This window comes from Catharus ustulatus, chromosome 27 (assembly GCF_009819885.2).
Source record: "Catharus ustulatus isolate bCatUst1 chromosome 27, bCatUst1.pri.v2, whole genome shotgun sequence".
Lineage (NCBI taxonomy): Eukaryota > Metazoa > Chordata > Aves > Passeriformes > Turdidae > Catharus > Catharus ustulatus.
In genome coordinates this window covers 1,586,315-1,604,732 of record NC_046247.1, presented here as the reverse complement: position 1 = coordinate 1,604,732, position 18,418 = coordinate 1,586,315, and the positions used below count along the sequence as shown (strand labels likewise).

At 54.0% G+C, this 18,418-nt stretch overlaps 2 protein-coding genes across 6 annotated transcripts; one reads left to right on the top strand and one right to left on the bottom strand.

The window, feature by feature from the left end:
- LOC117007856 lies at nucleotides 1–3,457 on the top strand. Of its 4 annotated transcripts, none has more exons than XM_033081281.2 (3): nucleotides 1–1,065; nucleotides 1,399–2,087; nucleotides 2,125–3,457. In XM_033081281.2, exons 1-3 carry the CDS (start codon nucleotides 1,018–1,020, stop codon nucleotides 2,333–2,335), a joined length of 948 nt encoding a protein of 315 aa, XP_032937172.1. In that variant the 5' UTR covers nucleotides 1–1,017; the 3' UTR covers nucleotides 2,336–3,457. The 4 variants fall into 4 exon arrangements, with proteins under 4 accessions (XP_032937172.1, XP_032937174.1, XP_032937177.1 ...); XM_033081283.2 differs by having other exon boundaries at nucleotides 14–1,065; nucleotides 1,399–1,613; nucleotides 1,651–3,457; XM_033081286.2 differs by having other exon boundaries at nucleotides 17–1,065; nucleotides 1,362–1,583; nucleotides 1,688–3,457.
- On the bottom strand, nucleotides 3,385–18,034 carry SLC39A14 (solute carrier family 39 member 14). Of its 2 annotated transcripts, none has more exons than XM_033081280.2 (9): nucleotides 18,004–18,034; nucleotides 13,940–14,209; nucleotides 12,764–12,950; nucleotides 8,696–8,865; nucleotides 8,179–8,301; nucleotides 7,189–7,374; nucleotides 6,105–6,312; nucleotides 3,724–3,908; nucleotides 3,385–3,538 (listed from the first exon to the last, which is right to left on the bottom strand). In XM_033081280.2, exons 2-9 carry the CDS (start codon nucleotides 14,192–14,194, stop codon nucleotides 3,392–3,394), a joined length of 1,461 nt encoding a protein of 486 aa, XP_032937171.1. In that variant the 5' UTR covers nucleotides 14,195–14,209; nucleotides 18,004–18,034; the 3' UTR covers nucleotides 3,385–3,391. The 2 variants fall into 2 exon arrangements, with proteins under 2 accessions (XP_032937171.1, XP_032937169.1); XM_033081278.2 differs by lacking the exon at nucleotides 18,004–18,034 and adding an exon at nucleotides 14,364–16,260.
- Nucleotides 18,035–18,418: the final 384 nt, after the last annotated feature.

Sequence of the window (18,418 nt, the reverse complement as noted above, 5' to 3'; positions counted from 1 at the left end):
GTCAGTGCCACCTCCCGTCAGCTGCACTGCACTGCACAGCCATGGAAATCCAGCTGGAAAACCGGGATTGCATCACCCAACCCTTCCCCTCGGAAAAAATCCCGAGCCACCCCTCCAGCCCACAGCAGCAGGGAGGATTTCACCCTCCGTCATTACAGAATATATTTTATTTATGGAATTTTACAAATATCTGTACACTCCACGTGACATCTTTAAGTTAACGCTCCTCGTTTTCGGCGCGTCCTCTCCTCCAACACCTGAGTTAGAATTGAAATACTGAGATGGAACTGGAGCTTCCAAGGGGAAGGAGAGACGGATGAAAATCCACAAGGAGCTGGGTTTGGGTGGGTTCCCATCCCTTTTCCCATCCCTTTTCCCACTGGCAGTGCCAGCCTGCCCAGCCTGGGAACAGGAGCTCTCATTCCTCCCCATCCCAAATCTCCAGGCTGCAGATTTCTCAGCAATCAGGGATAAATAGGATTCCCATAAAATCTGAGGAAGCCAAGCCCTGCTCTCTGTCACCTCCAGAGGGGACAAACCCCCCAATTTCCCCCTGTCCTCCCCTCAGCCCTGCCAGCCACACGGTGATTCCTTGAGAGAGAGGAGAGGGCGGCTGTGCCAATGAAAGGACTCAGATTTTCCACATCGAGTCAGCCAGCTCTCTCAAGCAAGGAAAATGTTTCCAGAGCCACTTTCATCCTGGAATCAGCAGCACAGGGAATGCCTGCAAGGTGCTGAACGATGGCCCAAGCCACACTGCTCTGTCCCCACAGGGAAAGGTGACTTGTGGTGACAATCCTCAAGAGACACCACCCAGCACAGAGCAGAGCCCGTCCCTCCTTGAGGATCTCCTCAGGAATCACCCAAGGACTGTGTGGCACCTTCAGGTGAAGGGTGGCCCCAAAAAGGCTCCTCTGGAAGTTCATATTTAGGTCTGGGGTGCAGGACAAAGCCAAGAGCCAGCTGAGGGGACAAAGCTCAGAGTAGAAAAGCCACCGAGAGGGCAGGTGATGATCCATGAGGATCCTGGCAGTTGGTGACAGCTGTTGGGAGCTCGGGAAGGACATCAGCCAGCTGGGAATTCAGGGATTACAGGAGGGACATCACCCAGCTGGGAATTCAGGGATTACAGGAGGGACATCAGCCAGCTGGGAATTCAGGGATTACAGGAAGGACATCACCCAGCTGGGAATTCAGGGATTACAGGAGGGACATCACCCAGCTGGGAATTCAGGGATTACAGGAAGGACATCACCCAGCTGGGAATTCAGGGATTACAGAAGGGACATCAGCCAGCTGGGAATTCAGGGATTACAGGAAGGACATCACCCAGCTGGGAATTCAGGGATTACAGGAGGGACATCACCCAGCTGGGAATTCAGGGATTACAGGAAGGACATCAGCCAGCTGGGAGTTCAGGGATTACAGGAAGGACATCAGCCAGCTGGGAATTCAGGGATTGCAGGAAGGACATCAGCCAGCTGGGAATTCAGGGATTACAGGAAGGACATCAGCCAGCTGGGAATTCAGGGATTGCAGGAGGGACATCAGCCAGCTGGGAATTCAGGGATTACAGGAAGGACATCAGCCAGCTCAGGGATTACAGAAAGGACATCAAACAGCTGGGAGTTCAGGGATTACAGGAAGGACATCAGCCAGCTGGGAATTCAGGGATTACAGGAAGGACATCAGCCAGCTGGGAGTTCAGGGATTACAGGAAGGACATCACCCAGCTGGGAATTCAGGGATTACAGGAAGGACATCAGCCAGCTGGGAGTTCAGGGATTGCAGGAAGGACATCACCCAGCTGGGAGTTCAGGGATTACAGGAAGGACATCAGCCAGCTGGGAATTCAGGGATTGCAGGAAGGACATCACCCAGCTGGGAATTCAGGGATTACAGGAAGGACATCAGCCAGCTGGGAGTTCAGGGATTACAGGAAGGACATCAGCCAGCTGGGAATTCAGGGATTACAGGAAGGACATCACCCAGCTGGGAATTCAGGGATTACAGGAAGGACATCAGCCAGCTGGGAGTTCAGGGATTACAGGAAGGACATCAGCCAGCTGGGAATTCAGGGATTACAGGAAGGACATCACCCAGCTGGGAATTCAGGGATTACAGCAACACTGCCAGGGGTGCTGAGGTCCCTCTGAATAACTCAGGGAGTTTGCTTTGCTCAGGGAGGGAAGGGAAGGTGTGGGAGGCTCAGCTCCAGCACGGTGCCACCACCCTGTCCCACCCCACACAGGTGCTGAGGGAAGGAACACCCTCCACAAACAATTCCAAAGCACCTGCAGCTCTCCTCCATCCCAACCCACGAGGATTCTCCTGAATCCACACGGCCACAAGCTCACACCAGGCACAGGATGAGGGGTCTAGGGGTAAAAGGTGCAGGGGAACCTCAAGCAACACGGGTGGGGTGGGCAACCTTATCAATATGATAATAATGAATTCACCTAGTGAATCTGGGGAACGCCAGCCTGGAGGCAGAGCTGGGAAGTGCCTGGAGCACCCTGCTCTGGCTCCTCCCTAAGGCTGGGAACACACAACCTAAAGAGGTTCACAGTCTTGAGTTTTGCTTTTAAAAACAGCCCCCCCCACCCCACCCTGACCCTCAGCACTGTTTAAAAACTGGTGGCTGCTCCTGGGTGTCACCATGAGCTTGGACACAACCTGAGGAAAATTTCCTGGGCTGGAGCAGGGCTCTGCTCCCATCCCCTTCTCACCAGCTGGGATTTACCCCTGATTCCATGGATTGAAGGGGGTCAGGGCATCCTGGCAGGCTTCTCCCAGCAGCCCAAGCATCACTCCAACCCGGTTTAGTGTCCTGACACCCAAAATGTGCTTTAAAACCCCTGCCCTCTTCACCCTGCTCTTGCCAGGGCTGAAAGGGAGCGAAGCAGCTGCATGGTGGTGCCATGGTGAACCTCCTCATCCTCAGAGAGCACAGCTCTGAGGGCTGGCTGCTGGGGAACGCTCTGGGAAGGGTCTGTCCCCATCTGTCCCCTGACCCAGAGGGGTCAGGACAGCGCCATGTCCCATGGGAACATTCCCAGCACAACGAGAGGAGCAGCTCCTGCCTCCCCGTTCCATCCTTCCTGGGAGAGGTGAGGAGAGGAGGGATGTGACACTGGAAAAAGTCAGGTCAGTCCTGTGGGAAGGGGAATTCCACTCCCCTCAGCTTTAAACCAGAAACAAAATCCATGGAATAGCTTTCAGAGCAATGTCTCTCCTGTAGTGTGACGTCAGTGCCCGCACAGGTACCGTCGTATGTTTGCAGCAGGAAAGAAAAAAAAAAAAAGAAAAAAATACCCCAAAAAAACCTTTCCCCCCCCCCCAAAAAAAAAAACAGGGAAAAATTGGATCAGGGCTGCAGCTTGGGCTGGTCCTACCCTATCTGGATCTGCCCTGAGTACATGGTGAGCAGCACCATGATGGTGAAGCCCGTGAGCAGCCCCGCGTTCTGGATGGCGAAGGTGATCAGGGCGCTGCCGTTCTGCTCGTCCTCCCGGCTCACCTCGTTCATCTCAGGGAACTGCAGGGGCAAAAATTGGCATGGCAGGGCTCAGTGACAGCTCCATCCTTCCTCAGCACACCTTCACCACCCTCCCATCCCGGGGATTTCAGCCAGGATGTGCCGAGGGGACAGAGCAAACCCCGGCTGAGGGCAAGCAGAGCTTTTCCTGGGAAAAAATCCCAGAATTTAGGGTCAGGATTTACCATGTCAGCCAGTGCTATGTACAGGAACATCCCTCCAGCCAGAGCAAAGATCCAGTTGGCAGAGAAGTGGCTGCCAGCCACGATGCCAAAGGCCAGGCCCACGTAGCAGCAGCAGGCAGAGATGAAGTTGAAGAAGAGAGCCTGGCGAATGGTCATGCCAGCATTCAGCAGGATCACAAAGTCCCCTGGGGGAAAGGGAGATGGGAGGATGAGGAGGGAAGGGCTGTCAGCAGCATTGGGACAGCACCCACAGAATTTGAACTCAGGGAATCCTGGAAGATCAGGAAGGAGCAGAGTCCAACCACTGGAATGCACAGGGCACTCCAAAAATCACAGCATGTGCCAGCTCAGGTGTGGGCTCCATGTGGCTGCTGGGCACTGATCATCACACTGTCCTTAAATTGGGACATTTACACCCAAACCTGCCTCTCCTTCACTGGTGATTCCACTATTCCTAAATTCAGATATTGACACCCAAACCTGCCTCTCCTTCACTGGTGATTCCACTATTCCTAAATTCAGATATTGACACCCAAACCTGCCTCTCCTTCACTGGTGATTCCATTATTCCTAAATTCAGATATTGACACCCAAACCTGCCTCTCCTTCACTGACCATCAAACTGCCCCTAAATTCAGACATTCACACCCAAACTGGTAATTCCACTATTCCTAAATTTGAGCATTTACACCCAAACCTGCCTCTCCTTCACTGACCATTCCACTATTCCTAAACTGGGACATTCACACGCAAACCTGCCTCTCCTTTACTGACCATTCCACTATTCCTAAATTCAGACATTCACACCCAAACCTGCCTCTCCTTCACTGGTGATTCCATTATTCCTAAATTCAGACATTGACAACCAAACCTATCTCTCCTTCACTGACCATTCCACTATTCCTAAATTGGGACATTGATACCCAAACCTGCCTCTCCTTCACTGACCATTCCACTATTCCTAAATTTGAACATTCACACCCAAACCTGCCTCTCCTTCACTGACCATTCCACTATTCCTAAATTTGGAGACTGACACTCAAACCTTCCTCTCCTTGACTGACCATTCCACTATTCCTGAATTTGAACATTCACACCCAAACCTGCCTCTCCTTCACTGACCATTCCACTATTCCTAAATTCAGACATTTACATCCAAACCCACCTCCCTTCTCTCAACTACCCCTAAATTTGAACATTCACACCCAAGCTGCCTCTCCTTCACTGACCACTCCACTATTCCTAAATTCACATTCACACCCAAACCTGCATCTCCTTCACTGACCATTCCACTATTCGTAAATTCAGACATTGACACCCAAACCTTCCTCCACTGACCATTCCATTATTCCTAAATTCAGACATTGTCACCCAAACCTGCCTCTCCTTCACTGGTGATTCCACTATTCCTAAATTGGGACATTTACACCCAAACATTCCTCTCCTTCACTGACCATTCCACTATTCCTGAATTTGTACATTCACACCCAAACCTGCCCCTCCTTCACTGACCATCTCACTGTCCTTAAATTCAGACATTTACACCCAAACCTGCCTCTCCTTGACTGACCATTCCACTATTCCTAAATTCAGACATTTACACCCAAACTGGTGATTCCACTATTCCTAAATTCAGACATTTACACCCAAACCTGCCTCTCCTTCACTGACCATTCCACTAATCCTAAATTCAGACATTCACACCCAAACCTGCCTCTCCTTCACTGACCACCACACTGCCCCTAAATTCAAACATTTACACCCAAACTGGTGATTCCACTATTCCTAAATTTGAGCATTCACACCCAAACCTTCCTCTCCTTGACTGACCATTCCACTATTCCTGAATTTGTACATTCACACCCAAACATTCCTCTCCTTTACTGACCATTCCACTATTCCTAAATTTGAGCATTCACACCCAAACCTTCCTCTCCTTGACTGACCATTCCACTATTCCTGAATTTGTACATTCACACCCAAACATTCCTCTCCTTTACTGACCATTCCACTAATCCTAAATTTGGATATTCATACCCAAACCCACCTCCCTTCTCTCAACTACCCCTAAATTTGCACATTCCCATCCAAACCCACCTCCCCTCACTGACCACTCCACAGCCCCTAAACCCACACATCCCCACCCAAACCCACTTCCCCTCTCCCAAGCCGAGGTGTTGAGGGCTTTTTTTACTTTGTCTTCAGATGCCTCCATCTAAATTTAAACCCCAGACATCATATTACCTCGTTATTTTTAGAGCGCCAATTACTCAGAGCAGTTTACACCCTCCCTTCCCAGCAGCATCACTGTTTATCCCACCCCAAATTCGCTTTTCTGGATGGATGAAGAACTCCAGGGGCAGTTCCAAGCAGCCACATACCCAGCTCGTGGGGGAACTCCTCGCAGAGAATGGCCACAGAGGTGCTGATGCCCTGGAACACGGAGACGGTGAAGGACGCGCCGATGGCCAGCCCGTCGATGAAGTTGTGGAGGCCGTCACTGAGGGTGATCATCCAGGCCAGGGTGCCAATGTCCGAGTACCTGACCTCCTTCAGCCAGTAGCACGCGCTCTGGGAGGCCTGCAGGTCCTGCCAAGGCACCCCAAAATGGTCATCAGCATCTCAAAAAAACCATCAGCACCTCAAAACGGCCATCAGCATCTCAAAAAAACCATCAGCACTTCAACACAGTCATCAGCACCCCAAAATGGCCATCAGCACCCAAAAAAAACATCAGCATCCCAACACAGTCATCAGCACCTCAAAACAGCCATCAGCACCCAAATGGGCTCACTGATCCCCACCCCAATACAGCCAACAGCACCCCAAAAAATCCATCAGCACCCAAATGGGGTCACTGATCCCTCCTCCACCCCAAAAAAAACCATCAGCACCCAAATGGGGTCACTGATCCCTCCTCTACCCCAAAAAAACCATCAGCACCCAAATGGGATCACTGATTCCACCCCAAAACAGTCATCAGCACCTCAAAATGGTCCTCAGCACCCCAAAAAAACCATCAGCACCCAAATGGGATCACTGATTCCACCCCAAAACAGTCATCAGCACCTCAAAACAGTCATCAGCACCCCAAAAAAACCATCAGCACCCCAAAACAATCATCAGCATCCAAATGGGGTCACTGATCCTTCCTCTACCCTCCCCAAAAAAAATCTGCACCCAAATGGGATCACTGATTCCACCCCAAAACAGTCATCAAAACCCAAATGGGGTCACTGATCCTTCCTCTACCCCAAAACAGCCATCAGCACCCCAAAAAAACCATCAGCACCCAAATGGTGTCACTGATCCCCCCTCCACCCCCCTATTGATTAAATTTATTGATTAAATTTATTGATTAAATTTACTGATCAAACCCAGGCAGCAGAGCTGTTTGCTCACACGGAGGGTTTGGGATGCAAAGCTCCTTTTGACTGCCAGCTGGGATTTCTGTCAGAGCCTCACCTGGACAGACAGGGAGCCCACCACAGCCTTGTCATCCCCAGAGGGGGGTTTGCACTCCAGCTCGCTGGGGATGTGTGGGATCATGTGGTCCAGGTCCCCGTTCTGCAGCTTCTCTGTCACCCCCTCCTCCCGGTCCTTCCTGGAGGGCACGGCCTCGGGGCCGTAGTGGCTGTGCCCGTGGTGGTGCTGTGGGGTCAGGGATCAGGGCTGGCAGCCAGCCCAGAATTCCTGCTTTGTCCTACCCTGGCATCCCAAAATTCCTGCTCTTTCCCACCCAGCCATACTGATATTCTTGCTCTTTCTCATCCCACCATCCCAAAATTCCTGTTCTTTCCCATCCTGTCATGCCAAAATTCCTGCTGTCAGCCAGCCCAAAATTCCTGCTCTTTCCCACCCTGTCATCCCAAAATTCCTGCTTTGTCCCACCCTGTCATCCCAAAATTCCTTCTGTTTCCTACCCTGTCATGCCAAAATTCCTGTTCTTTCCCACCCCTCCACCCTGAAATTCCTGCTGTCAGCCATCCCAAAATTCCTGCTCTTTCCTACCCCGTCATCCCAAAATTCCTGCTCTTTCCCACCCCACCAACCCAAAATTCCTGCTGGCAGCCAGCCCAAAATTCCTGCTCTTTCCCACCCCACCAACCCAAAATTCCTGTTCTTTCCCACTCAGCCATCCTGAAATTCCTGCTCTTTCCCATCCCTGCACTCTGAAATTCCTGCTCTTTCTCACCCCACCACCCTGAAATCCCTGCTGTCAGCCATCCCAAAATTCCTGTTCTTTCCCACCCAGTTATCCTGATATCCCTGTCCTTTCCCACCCCACCATCCCCAAATTCCTGCTCTTTCCCACCCAGCCACCCCAAATTCTGCTCTTTCCCATTCCACCACCCCAATTCCTGCTCTTTCCCACCCTGTCATCCCAAAATTCCTGTTCTTTCCCACCCCACCACCCCAAATTCCTGCTCTTTCCCACCCCCTGCCCTGCCTCACCTGGTCCTTCTGCTTCAGCAGCATCTTCAGGACTTTCTCAGTGAAGAAGAAGAGGTAGAATCCCCCGAACACCACAGCGGATTTGGAGACGTAATAATCCTCCTGAGGGTTGAACCCGAACGCCTGCAGGCAGGAGGGGACACAGGAGAGGATGAGGAGCAGCCCTGGCCGTGTCCTTCATCTGCCTGTGCCCCTGGGGTGACACTGGAGGGGTGGCACAGCTCTGAGAGCTCAGGGAACACCTCTGAGCACCTTTCACCTCCCTCACTCCCTCCTGCAAGGCAGCACTGGGCTGGGGATGCCAAAATCAAGGCCAGAAAAAGCCAAAAAAGGCAACAAAAAACCAGAAAAGGCAACAAAACAATTCAAGCAAACCAGGGAATGATTCCCTTCCAAACTCCATCCCTCCATACCTCAACTCTGCGCTCCCCTCCGACGCCTCCTTCCCCTTCTCCAGCCAGAAACATCCCCAGAGAGAGAGAAAAAAAACCCACAGAGCCACCAGCCCCGTCCCTACCTCGGGAATGAGCTGGAAGAGGGCGTTGGAGTAGAGAGTTCCAATCGCCAGAGCTATGAAGTAGAGGAGCAGCCGCTTGTAAAATGTCTTCTTCATGAAGGGCACCACGCTGGCTCCCACCAGCGAGCACAGGGAGATGACGGAGACGCAGAGGAAACCGTAACCCCAGACTGGCAGAGCCAAACCCACCCCAGGAGAGGGGAGAGAGGGGTGAGATCAACGTGGGGATGGGCAGGGGAAGGAATCCACACCAGGACAGAGAGAGGAGGGAGGGAGGGAGGGAGAGAAGAGGACATTGATTAGTGATTCTCCTTCATCTGGCGCCACCTCCCAAGGGTGAACCCGGTGCTGAGCGGCTTTGGGAAGGTTTGGGCAAGCTCAGCTGAGGTTTGGTAGCCAGGTCAGGTCCCAGCTAGCCACCAGCTCTGCTGTGTGGGTCATTCCCAAGGCACAGAGCAGCCAGGTCCACCCCAGCACCTCGGACGCTCCATCCCTGGGCTGCTCCGGGCGCTGCCGGGGCTGGAGCGTACCCCCAAAATTTCCATGGAATTACAGGTGCTTGGTTTTGATGTCCAGCAAATAAAAGTTGCAGTTCTGGAGCTGAAAAAGGAAAAAAAAAAAATCTGACAGCATGGATGAGGTGTTTGCTGCCTGGCAAACACCAGGGGGGAAAAACCCACTGGAATTTTAAGGCTGGATGTGCCAAATCCAGCTCATCCTCTCATTCCAAAGTTTTCCAGTCCAGGTGGATTTATTTATTCAGCTCCAGAACTGCGCAATTACAACACAATTAACTTGTGATATTTCTGTCGGTCCCATCAGAGCACCAGGAAACCTCAGGGAAGGCAGAACCATTGTGGGAACATCAGGGTGGGCAGAAAAATAAAAAAAAGGCAATTAAAGGATTTGTAAAAGTTGGCTGATTGCAGAAGAAGCTGATGCTTCTCCTTGCTTTTTTGATCACATTTTCATGGGTATTTCACATTTTTTTTCGCTCTGGCTCAGCGTGAGCACATCCCTCCGCCCTGGACGCACAAAAGGAGCCAACATCTTCACCTAGCACCTTCCCACTCCGCAGCCCTGCAGGGCACTGAAGGTTTCCTGGTGCTCAGAGAGGTGAGAAAAACCCTGCAGAGCCCCTTGAGCCAAGCCCTGAGCCTCGGGTGACGAGGGAGCGGATGGATTCGGCGGGGTGGAGGCAGAGAGAGGCAGGGACGGTTCTACCGCACCTCTGGGATCAGCTGGAAGAGCGCGTTAGAGAGCAGCGTGCCGATGGAGAGAGCGATGAAAAACAGCAGCACCCGGCTGAAAAAGGCCTTCTGGGAGCAGGGCACGATGAGGACTCCGAGCAGGGAGGCCACGTTAATCATGGACACACTGAGAAAACCAAAGCCCCACACTGCGGAACGAGAAGAAACGAGGGCCAGACATTACCGAGGCTCTCGGAGAGCTGGGGGAGGGTGGGGCTGTTCCCCCCGGGCTCCAGATGCTCCAGCTGCAACAAAACCGTCGTGTTTGGTGTGGGGAGAGGTGGGGATGGAGCTGGGTTCCTTGGGAAAGGTTTTCCCAGCATGGGGAAGGTGGGGATGGAGCTGAGCTCCTTGGGAAAGGTTTTCTCCATGTAGGAGAAGGTGGGGATGGAGCTGAGCTCCTTGGGAAAGGTTTTCTGTGTGTGGGAGAAGGTGGGGATGGAGCTGAGCAACTTGGGAAAGGTTTTTCCTGCATGGGAGAAGGTGGGGATGGAGCTGAGTTCCTTGGGAAAGGTTTTTTCCATGTGGGAGAAGGTGGGGATGGAGCTGAGTTCCTTGGGAAAGGTTTTTCCTGCAGGGGAGAAGGTGGGGATGGAGCTGCTGGGTTCCTTGGGAAAGGTTTTCTCCATGTGGGAGAAGGTGGGGATGGAGCTGAGCTCCTTGGGAAAGGTTTTCTCCATGTAGGAGAAGGTGGGGATGGAGCTGAGTTCCTTGGGAAAGGTTTTCTCCATGTAGGAGAAGGTGGGGATGGAGCTGGGCTCCTCTGCAAAGGTTTTCCATGTGTGGGAGAAGGTGGGGATGGAGCTGAGTTCCTTGGGAAAGGTTTTCCCTGTGTGGGAGAAGATGAGGATGGAGCTGAGCTCCTTGGGAAAGGTTTTCTCCATGTAGGAGAAGGTGGGGATGGAGCTGAGCTCCTTGGGAAAGGTTTTCTCCATGTAGAAGGTGGGGATGGAGCTGAGCTCCTTGGGAAAGGTTTTCCATGTGTGGGAGAAGGTGGGGATGGAGCTGAGCTCCTTGGGAAAGGTTTTCTCCATGTGGGAGAAGGTGGGGATGGAGCTGAGTTCCTCTGGAAAGGTTTTCTCCATGTGGGAGAAGGTGGGGATGGAGCTGAGTTCCTTGGGAAAGGTTTTCTCCATGTAAAAGGTGGGGATAGAGCTGAGTTCCTTGGGAAAGGTTTTCCCTGTGTGGGGAAAGGTGGGGATGGAGCTGAGTTCCTTGGGAAAGGTTTTTCTTGTGTGGGAGAAGGTGGGGATGGAGCTGAGCTCCTTGGGAAAGGTTTTTCTTGTGTGGGAGAAGGTGGAGATGGAGCTCACTTCCTTGGGAAAGGTTTTCTCCATGTGGGAGAAGGTGGGGATGGAGCTGAGCTCCTTGGGAAAGGTTTTCTCCATGTGGGAGGAGCCGAGCTGTGCTCAGGGCAGCTGATCCAAGACTCTGGGATAGCAGGAGTTGGTTGAGCTCCAGTTCAGGGGTCAGGGCACCCCTCCCACCCACGGGAGCTGCCAGCAGAGCCCCCTCCTCATCCAGCAATCCCAGAGGCACAGAGGTTGTCCAGGCAAAACCACGGCGAGGAAAACTCGGTCAGCATTCCCAGCTGCTGCAAGCAGGGAATTCCCAGGAGCTGTTCCTCATGTCCCTAAACTCTGAGCAGTTCATGGCCCCCCCAGCACCCCAATTACAGGAATTTCACCATTATAAGCTGCACCATTTTGAAAAAAATTTTGGTCTGAACCCGAAGTGCGGCTTATAATCAGGTGTGGCTGATATATGGACAAAGAATGAAAAGTTGCTGTTTTAGTTTGGAGGACAGGTGTCTGCTGAGAAAGGCAGGAGCTTCTCTTTGAAATGGAGAATGGAAACCCCCTCCCTCCAAATTATTATCATTTTGAAATCAAGGGGCTCTCAGGCAAAGATATGGGAATAGGAATAACAGTTCTGTACTAGGGAAATTAAACTACAAAGAAACAAACTCCAACCCCTGACACAGTCAGAGTACAACCTGACACCTGTCAGGCAGGGTGTTGGCAGCAGTCCCATCCCATGGTGGCTGCATCCTCCTGCAGTGACAGATGTGGCTCAGCTGGAGCAGTGCTCCTGGACAAGGTGCAGTTTCCCTCCGGAGCTCCAGTGGTGATGTGGAGCAATCCCGTTTCCCTCTGGAGTCCAGTGGAGAAAGGGGCTCCCTTAGTGTCCCAAAACCTCTGTTTTTATCTTGGTAAGAAATGTTGGGCTCTTCCCCCTGGCTGGAGCAACTCCCAATGGGATGCAGTAATTTTATCAGTGCCACAGTGGGACTCAATGGCCATGAGCAGAAAATGACTGGCTGGAGGAAGGATGGGCTGTGAAAAGATAAAGAACACTGCCCCAGCTGGTTTATAAACCATGGCCATGAACAGGAGATATCCCATGAGATAAAGAACACTGCCCCAGCTGGTTTATAAACCATGGCCATGAACAGGAGATATCCCATGGAGATAAAGAACACTGCCCCAGCTGGTTTATAAACCATGGCCATGAACAGGAGATATCCCATGAGATAAAGAACACTGCCCCAGCTGGTTTATAAACCATGGCCATGAACAGGAGATATCCCATGAGATAAAGAACACTGCCCCAGCTGGTTTATAAACCATGGCCATGAACAGGAGATATCCCATGAGATAAAGAACACTGCCCCAGCTGGTTTCAATGGATGCCCATTAGCAGAATATCTCCCATGAGATCAGGATCACTGCCCCACCCTCAGCAGATGGAGATAGAATAGATAATTTTTATCACTCTGCATTGTAATGTGAGGTTTATAACCATGAAATTCCTGTACCTTCAGCTGAGCTGGGCCTGCTCTCCTCTGTCTGCTCGTTCTCCTCGTTCTCCAGGTTCTCGGCCGCGCACGCCCCCGACTCCAGCTGCTGCAGGATGGTGGGGCAGAACTGCTGGAACTCGCTGTGCCCCACAGGGGAGCCCTCGCTCAGGTTGTGGATGGCAAAAAGCTCCACAGAGCTGAAGCACTGGGAGGGGAAGGGAGAGAAATGCACCTTGAGATTCCTACAGATCCTCAGGGAGTCTGCAGGGAGGGTCTGGGGGTGCACAGGGAGGTTCTGGGGGTCCTAAGAGAGTTTCTGGAGGTCCCCAGGGAGGTTTTGGGGGTCCCCAGAGGTTTCTGGGTGTCCACAGGAAAGTTCTAGGAGTCCCCAGGGAGGTTCTGGGGGTCTCCAGAGAGGTTTTGGGGATCCCAAGGGAGGTTCTGTGAGTCTCCAGGGAGATTCTGGGGGTTCCAAGGGAGGTTCTGGGGGTCCATAGGGAGGTTTTGGGGGTCCACAGAGAGGTTTTGAGGGTCCCCAGAGGTTTCTGGGTGTCCCCAGGGAGGTTCTGGGGGTCCACAGTGAGGTTCTAGGAATCCCCAGAGGTTTTGGAGTTCCCCAGGGAGGTTCTGGAGGTCTCCAGGGAGGTTCTGGAGGTCCACAGGGAGGTTCTAGGGGTCCCCAGGGAGGTTTTTGGAGGTCCCCAAGGAGGTTCTGGGGGTCCCCAGATGTTTTGGGGTTCCCAGAGAGGTTCTGGGGGTCCCCAGAGGTTTTGGGGATTTCCAGGGATGTTCTGGGGGTCCACAGGGAAGTTTTGAGGGTCCCCAGATGTTTCTGAGGGTGCCCAGAGAGGTTCTGGAGGTCCCCAGAGGTTTCTGGGTGTCCACAGGGAGGTTCTGGGGCTCCACAGGGAGGTTCTTGGGGTCTCCAGGGATGTTCTGGGGGTCCCCAGGGAGGTTTTGGGGATCCCCAAAGAGGTTCTGGGGGTCCCCATGGAGGTTTTGAGGCTCCCCAGATGTTTTGGGGATCCCCAGGGCGGTTCTGGGGTCCCCAGGGAAGTTTTGAGGGTCCCCAGATGTTTTGGGGATCCCCAGGGCGGAAGTTTTGAGGGTCCCCAGATGTTTTGGGGGTCCACAGGGAGGTTTTGAGGGTCCCCAGATGTTTTGGGGATCCCCAGGGCGGTTCTGGTGCCGTACCCTGGACAGGTTGAGGCGCTGCTGCGGCGTTTGGGAGGCGTTGGCGTGCCCCACTCCCACATCCAGGCGGTTCAGCAGCGCCTTGAGCTGCCTGAGGCTCAGGCTCTGGCTCTCCCCGTAGCGCTGCAGCAGATCCTGCAGGAACGAGGCCGCAGACACGGCGGGGCCGTCCCTGCCCGCCCGGACCCGCGCCCAGGGGAGGAGGCACAGCAGCAGCAGCAGGCAGCAGCTCCGGGGGCCCACGCTGGGGCTCATGGTGCCTCTGGGATGCTGCAAAAAAAAACCAAACTGCTGTTGGGTTTGGCATTCCCAGAGAGCCCCAACCGCAGCTCCAACCCCACCGAAGAAGAGCACAGTCCTGGGAGGAATCAGCATTTTTTCCACAATTTTTCCGTGCATAAATCACCCCCAACCCCTCACTCACCGTGGGGAGCTGCCAGCACTCGGCTCCCGGGGTCTCTCCAGCTCCACAGCACCTGGGGAGAGCAGGAGGGTCGGGGAGAAGGGCAGGGCTGTGCCAAAATCCAGCTCTGCCAGGGGTGAGGAGGCACCTCCAGGCCTTGGCCACGCGTGGATCCCCTCGGTGTCACCGGGGCTGGGACACAAACACCTCCAGGAGCTCAGGGGAACGCGGCAGCCCCGAGGACAGAGGTGGCCTGTTCATTAGGTTATAATTTAACCAGGATAATTACCATGAACCCAGTGCTTCCCTGCTCTAACTGTAGGTGCCTTTATAGTGTTTGCCCAGAATTAATCCTTGCCCTCTCTATCCCTTTCATATGTGCCGGGAATTGATAAAAGAGGGGTGGCACAGCCCTGGGGAGCAAAGGAAGGGGCTCAGGGAGAGGGGGGGATGCCAGGCACGACCTGCACGTCCACCCTGGGAGGCACCCAAGAACTTGGAGCTCCCTGGAAAAGCTTCCCTGAAAGGAGAAAATAAAAATCTGCTGCCTCCATCAATGCAGCAGCCATCCTGATTTCAGATTGGGGCTCCAGCAGCACCTCCTGATCCTCCTGATCCCCCCAGCCCAGCCCTGGACACCCTGCAGAGCCTGGCCTGTGCTGACAGCTCACAGGCTCCAGACTCTTCCAAAAAAACCAGGACGTTTTTGAAGCCTGGCCAAGCAATTGTTCCAAAAATAACCTGAGGCCAGGATTTCCACGGGGAACCAGGACCCTGCTCCCCCTGAAGGCTCCCACATTCCCACAGGTTTTACCAGCTTAGCACCACTCTGGGAGCTTTGTTCTCTGCGAGGTTTCAGCCTCCTCCTGCCAGGGCTTAGCTCGGATGCTTCCACTTAACCCCTGTTCTCCCAAAAAACGAGGGAGGGAACCCACCCAGAGCAGCACACCGAGGGATTTCTGCTTCTTTTCAGCACCCCCTGACCCTTCCTTATCCCAATCCACCCTCCCGGGTGGGTCCTCCTGGGCTGGCCAGTGACACCCCCAGGTGCTGGCACACAGCCCAGCGTGCCAAAGGTTTGTCCTGGCCGGCCTCACGTCCCTGGGCTGCCCTTCCCAGCCCAGTGCTCCCCATCTCCCCTCCCTGCACACCGATCCTGGCTCAAAAATCCGCTTTTGTCCGCTGCCAAAATCCCCGCCGGGGGTTTCTCCCAAAGCCGGGCTGAGCCGGATCCACCCAAGGTGCAAAAGCGGAGCTCGACCTTGCCCCTGCTGCCACAGGAAAGGCAGAAGGGCTGAGCGGGCAGAGCCGCTCGGGCTCGCTCCGTTTTAGGGCAAAACGAGCTGGAGGAGCCGCCCCTGCCGAGGAGAAGAACCCAAAATGAGACATCCCGGGGCAAGGCAGGAGGATGCCGAGCACACCCAGCCCAGCATCCCGGGACAAACACCAAAGAACATCTGGACAAACCCAGCTCCAGCTGTGACCCCCCCGAGCCCCTCGGCTCCTTCACCGCTACCTTCAAGGGCGTCCCTGCCCCGGGATGCGCTCCCGGAGCCCGCAGCCAGCGCCTGACCCGGTTTAGCACGGCTCGGAACGGGGCACAAACGCTGCCCGGGGAGGGACGAGCCCGGGAGCGATGCCCGAGAGCCACGACAGCACAACGCAGCTGGCCGGGCCGGGCAAAGCCTTCCCTGGGCTGGGCTTCGCTCAACACAGATCCCGGATCCCGAACGCGATCCACGCGTGTCCCCCCCGCTCCGAACGGGGAGGTGACGCCGGGAATAAAACCCGGGAACGAGAACCGGGAATGAGAACCCGGGAATGAGAACCGGGAATAAGAACCGGGAATGAGAACCGGGGAATAAAAACCCGGGAATAAGAACTCGGGAATCAGAGCCCGGGAATAAGAACCCGGCAATAATAACCCGGGAATCAGAACCAGAATCAGAACCCGGCATAAAAACCCGGCAATAAGAACCCGGGAATAAAACCCGGGAATAGGAACCCGGCAATAAGAAGTCGGGAATCAGAACCCTGGAATAAGAACCGGGAATAGGAACCCGGCAATAAGAACCGGGAATAAGAACCGGGAATAAAATCCCGGGAATCAGAACCTGGGAATCAGAACCCGGCAATAGGAACCCGGCAATAAGAACCGGGAATAAGAACCGGGAATAAGAACCCGGCAATAAGAACCGGGAATAAGAACTCGAGAATCAGAACCCGGCAATAAGAACCGGGAATAAGAACCGGGAATAAGAACCCGGGAATAAGAACCCGGCAATAAGAACCGGGAATAAGAACCGGGAATAAGAACCCGGCAATAAGAACCGGGAATAAGAACCGGGAATAAGAACCAGAATCAGAACCCGGCAATAAGAACTCGGCAATAAGAACCGGGAATAAGAACTCGAGAATCAGAACCCGGCAATAACAACCTGGGAATAACAACCGCTGGCACAGGCGAGCATGATCCCGGCGCCAGACGCTTCCCGAAATCCAGGGAAGCGACAACAGCTCGCTGGAGGGGAGGGGGGCAGCGGGGGATCCCAAAATTCCAACCCCCCCACCCCGGACACACCGAGCTCCTTCCGGAGCAAACGCCGCTCCCTCCACGTGCGCTGCGGCACCGAGCGCTCCCAGCAGCTCCGGGGCTTTACCGAGCCCTGCGGCTCGTCCTGGGGGAAAGGACAGCCCGGAGCGTTCGGAGAGTCCTGTCCCTGCCTTTGTAGAGATTCCAGCCCGCAGGACCGGGGGGAGATGGACGGAGGAACCGGGAGATGGGCCGGGAGATGGATAAATAGATATCCCGGGAGATAGATAAATAGATATCCCGGGAGATAGATAGCCCGGGAGATAGATAGCCCGGGAGATAGATAGCCCGGGAGATAGATAGCTCGGGAGATGGATAGATAGATAGATATCCCGGGAGATAGATAGCCCGGGAGATAAACAGCCCGGGAAATAGATAGATAGATAGATAGATAGATAGATAGATAGATAGATAGATAGATAGATAGATGATAGATAGATAGATAGATAGATAGATAGATAGATGATAGATAGATAGATAGATAGATAGATGATAGATAGATAGATAGATAGATAGATAGATGATAGATAGATAGATAGATAGATAGATAGATGATAGATAGATAGATAATAGATAGATGATAGATAGATAGATAGATAGATAGATAGATAGATAGATAGATAGATAGATAGATAGATAGATAGATAGATAGATGATAGATAGATAGATATCCCGGGACACAGACAGCCGGGCCATCCCACGGCACACGGACACCCCAGTCCTGCCCAGTGCCCGGGTCCCAGACCCCACAACTGGGCCCTACACCTCAGACCCCACCTCTACCCGCACCCTCACCTGCTCCAGACCCCCAAACGAGCCCGCACTGCTGCTCGCAGCCCCAAGGACCAGTCCCAAACCCCGAGCAGCCGCTCCCCGCATCCTCCCCTGCATCCCCCATCCCCATCCGGGGCTCGGGGCCGGCCCCAGCCCCGCTCCCCGCGCTCCGCCGCCGCTCTCCCCGCTGCGGCCCGTCCTCGCAGCGGGTTCCCCGTGTCACGGCAGGGCTGCCGTGCCTGTCCCGCTCCATCCCGGTTTATCCCGGTCCGTCCCGGTCCATCCCGGTCCTACCTGCGCTCCCGCTCCCGCCGCCGCCGCTCGGGGCCGCGCAGGGCGCATGCGCGGAGGGCGGGACGGGGAGTGCGTTGATTGGCTGGAGCCTCGTCAGGCCACGCCCCCCGCGTCAGGCCACGCCCCCTCCGCGGGGCAGCGCCGGGACCCCCAAAAATCCCAACTGAGACCCCTAAAAAATCTCAACTGAGACCCCTAAAAATCCCACCCGGGACCTCCAAAAATCTCAGCTGAGACCCCTAAAAAATCCCAACTGAGACCCCCAAAAATCCCAGCTGAGACCCCTAAAAATCCCAACTGAGACCCCCAAAAAATCACACCCTGGAACCCCCAAAAAATCCCAACTGAGACCCCCAAAAAATCCCAACTGAGACCCCTAAAAATCCCAACTGAGACCCCTAAAAATCCCAACTGA

Excerpts from the sequence above, each read along its gene's own strand:
- SLC39A14 (XM_033081280.2), bottom strand. The coding sequence starts at position 14,194 with ATGAGCCCCAGCGTGGGCCCCCGGAGCTGCTGCCTGCTGCTGCTGCTG. Across the intron at positions 7,375-8,178 it reads TGCTGAAGCAGAAGGACCAG|CACCACCACGGGCACAGCCA; the intron begins GTGAGGCAGGGC and ends CTGACCCCACAG. Across the intron at positions 6,313-7,188 it reads TGGGCTCCCTGTCTGTCCAG|GACCTGCAGGCCTCCCAGAG; the intron begins GTGAGGCTCTGA and ends GTGCCTTGGCAG.
- LOC117007856 (XM_033081281.2), top strand. The coding sequence starts at position 1,018 with ATGAGGATCCTGGCAGTTGGTGACAGCTGTTGGGAGCTCGGGAAGGAC. Across the intron at positions 1,066-1,398 it reads GTTGGGAGCTCGGGAAGGAC|ATCAGCCAGCTGGGAGTTCA; the intron begins ATCAGCCAGCTG and ends TACAGGAAGGAC. Across the intron at positions 2,088-2,124 it reads TGGGAATTCAGGGATTACAG|CAACACTGCCAGGGGTGCTG; the intron begins GAAGGACATCAC and ends CAGGGATTACAG.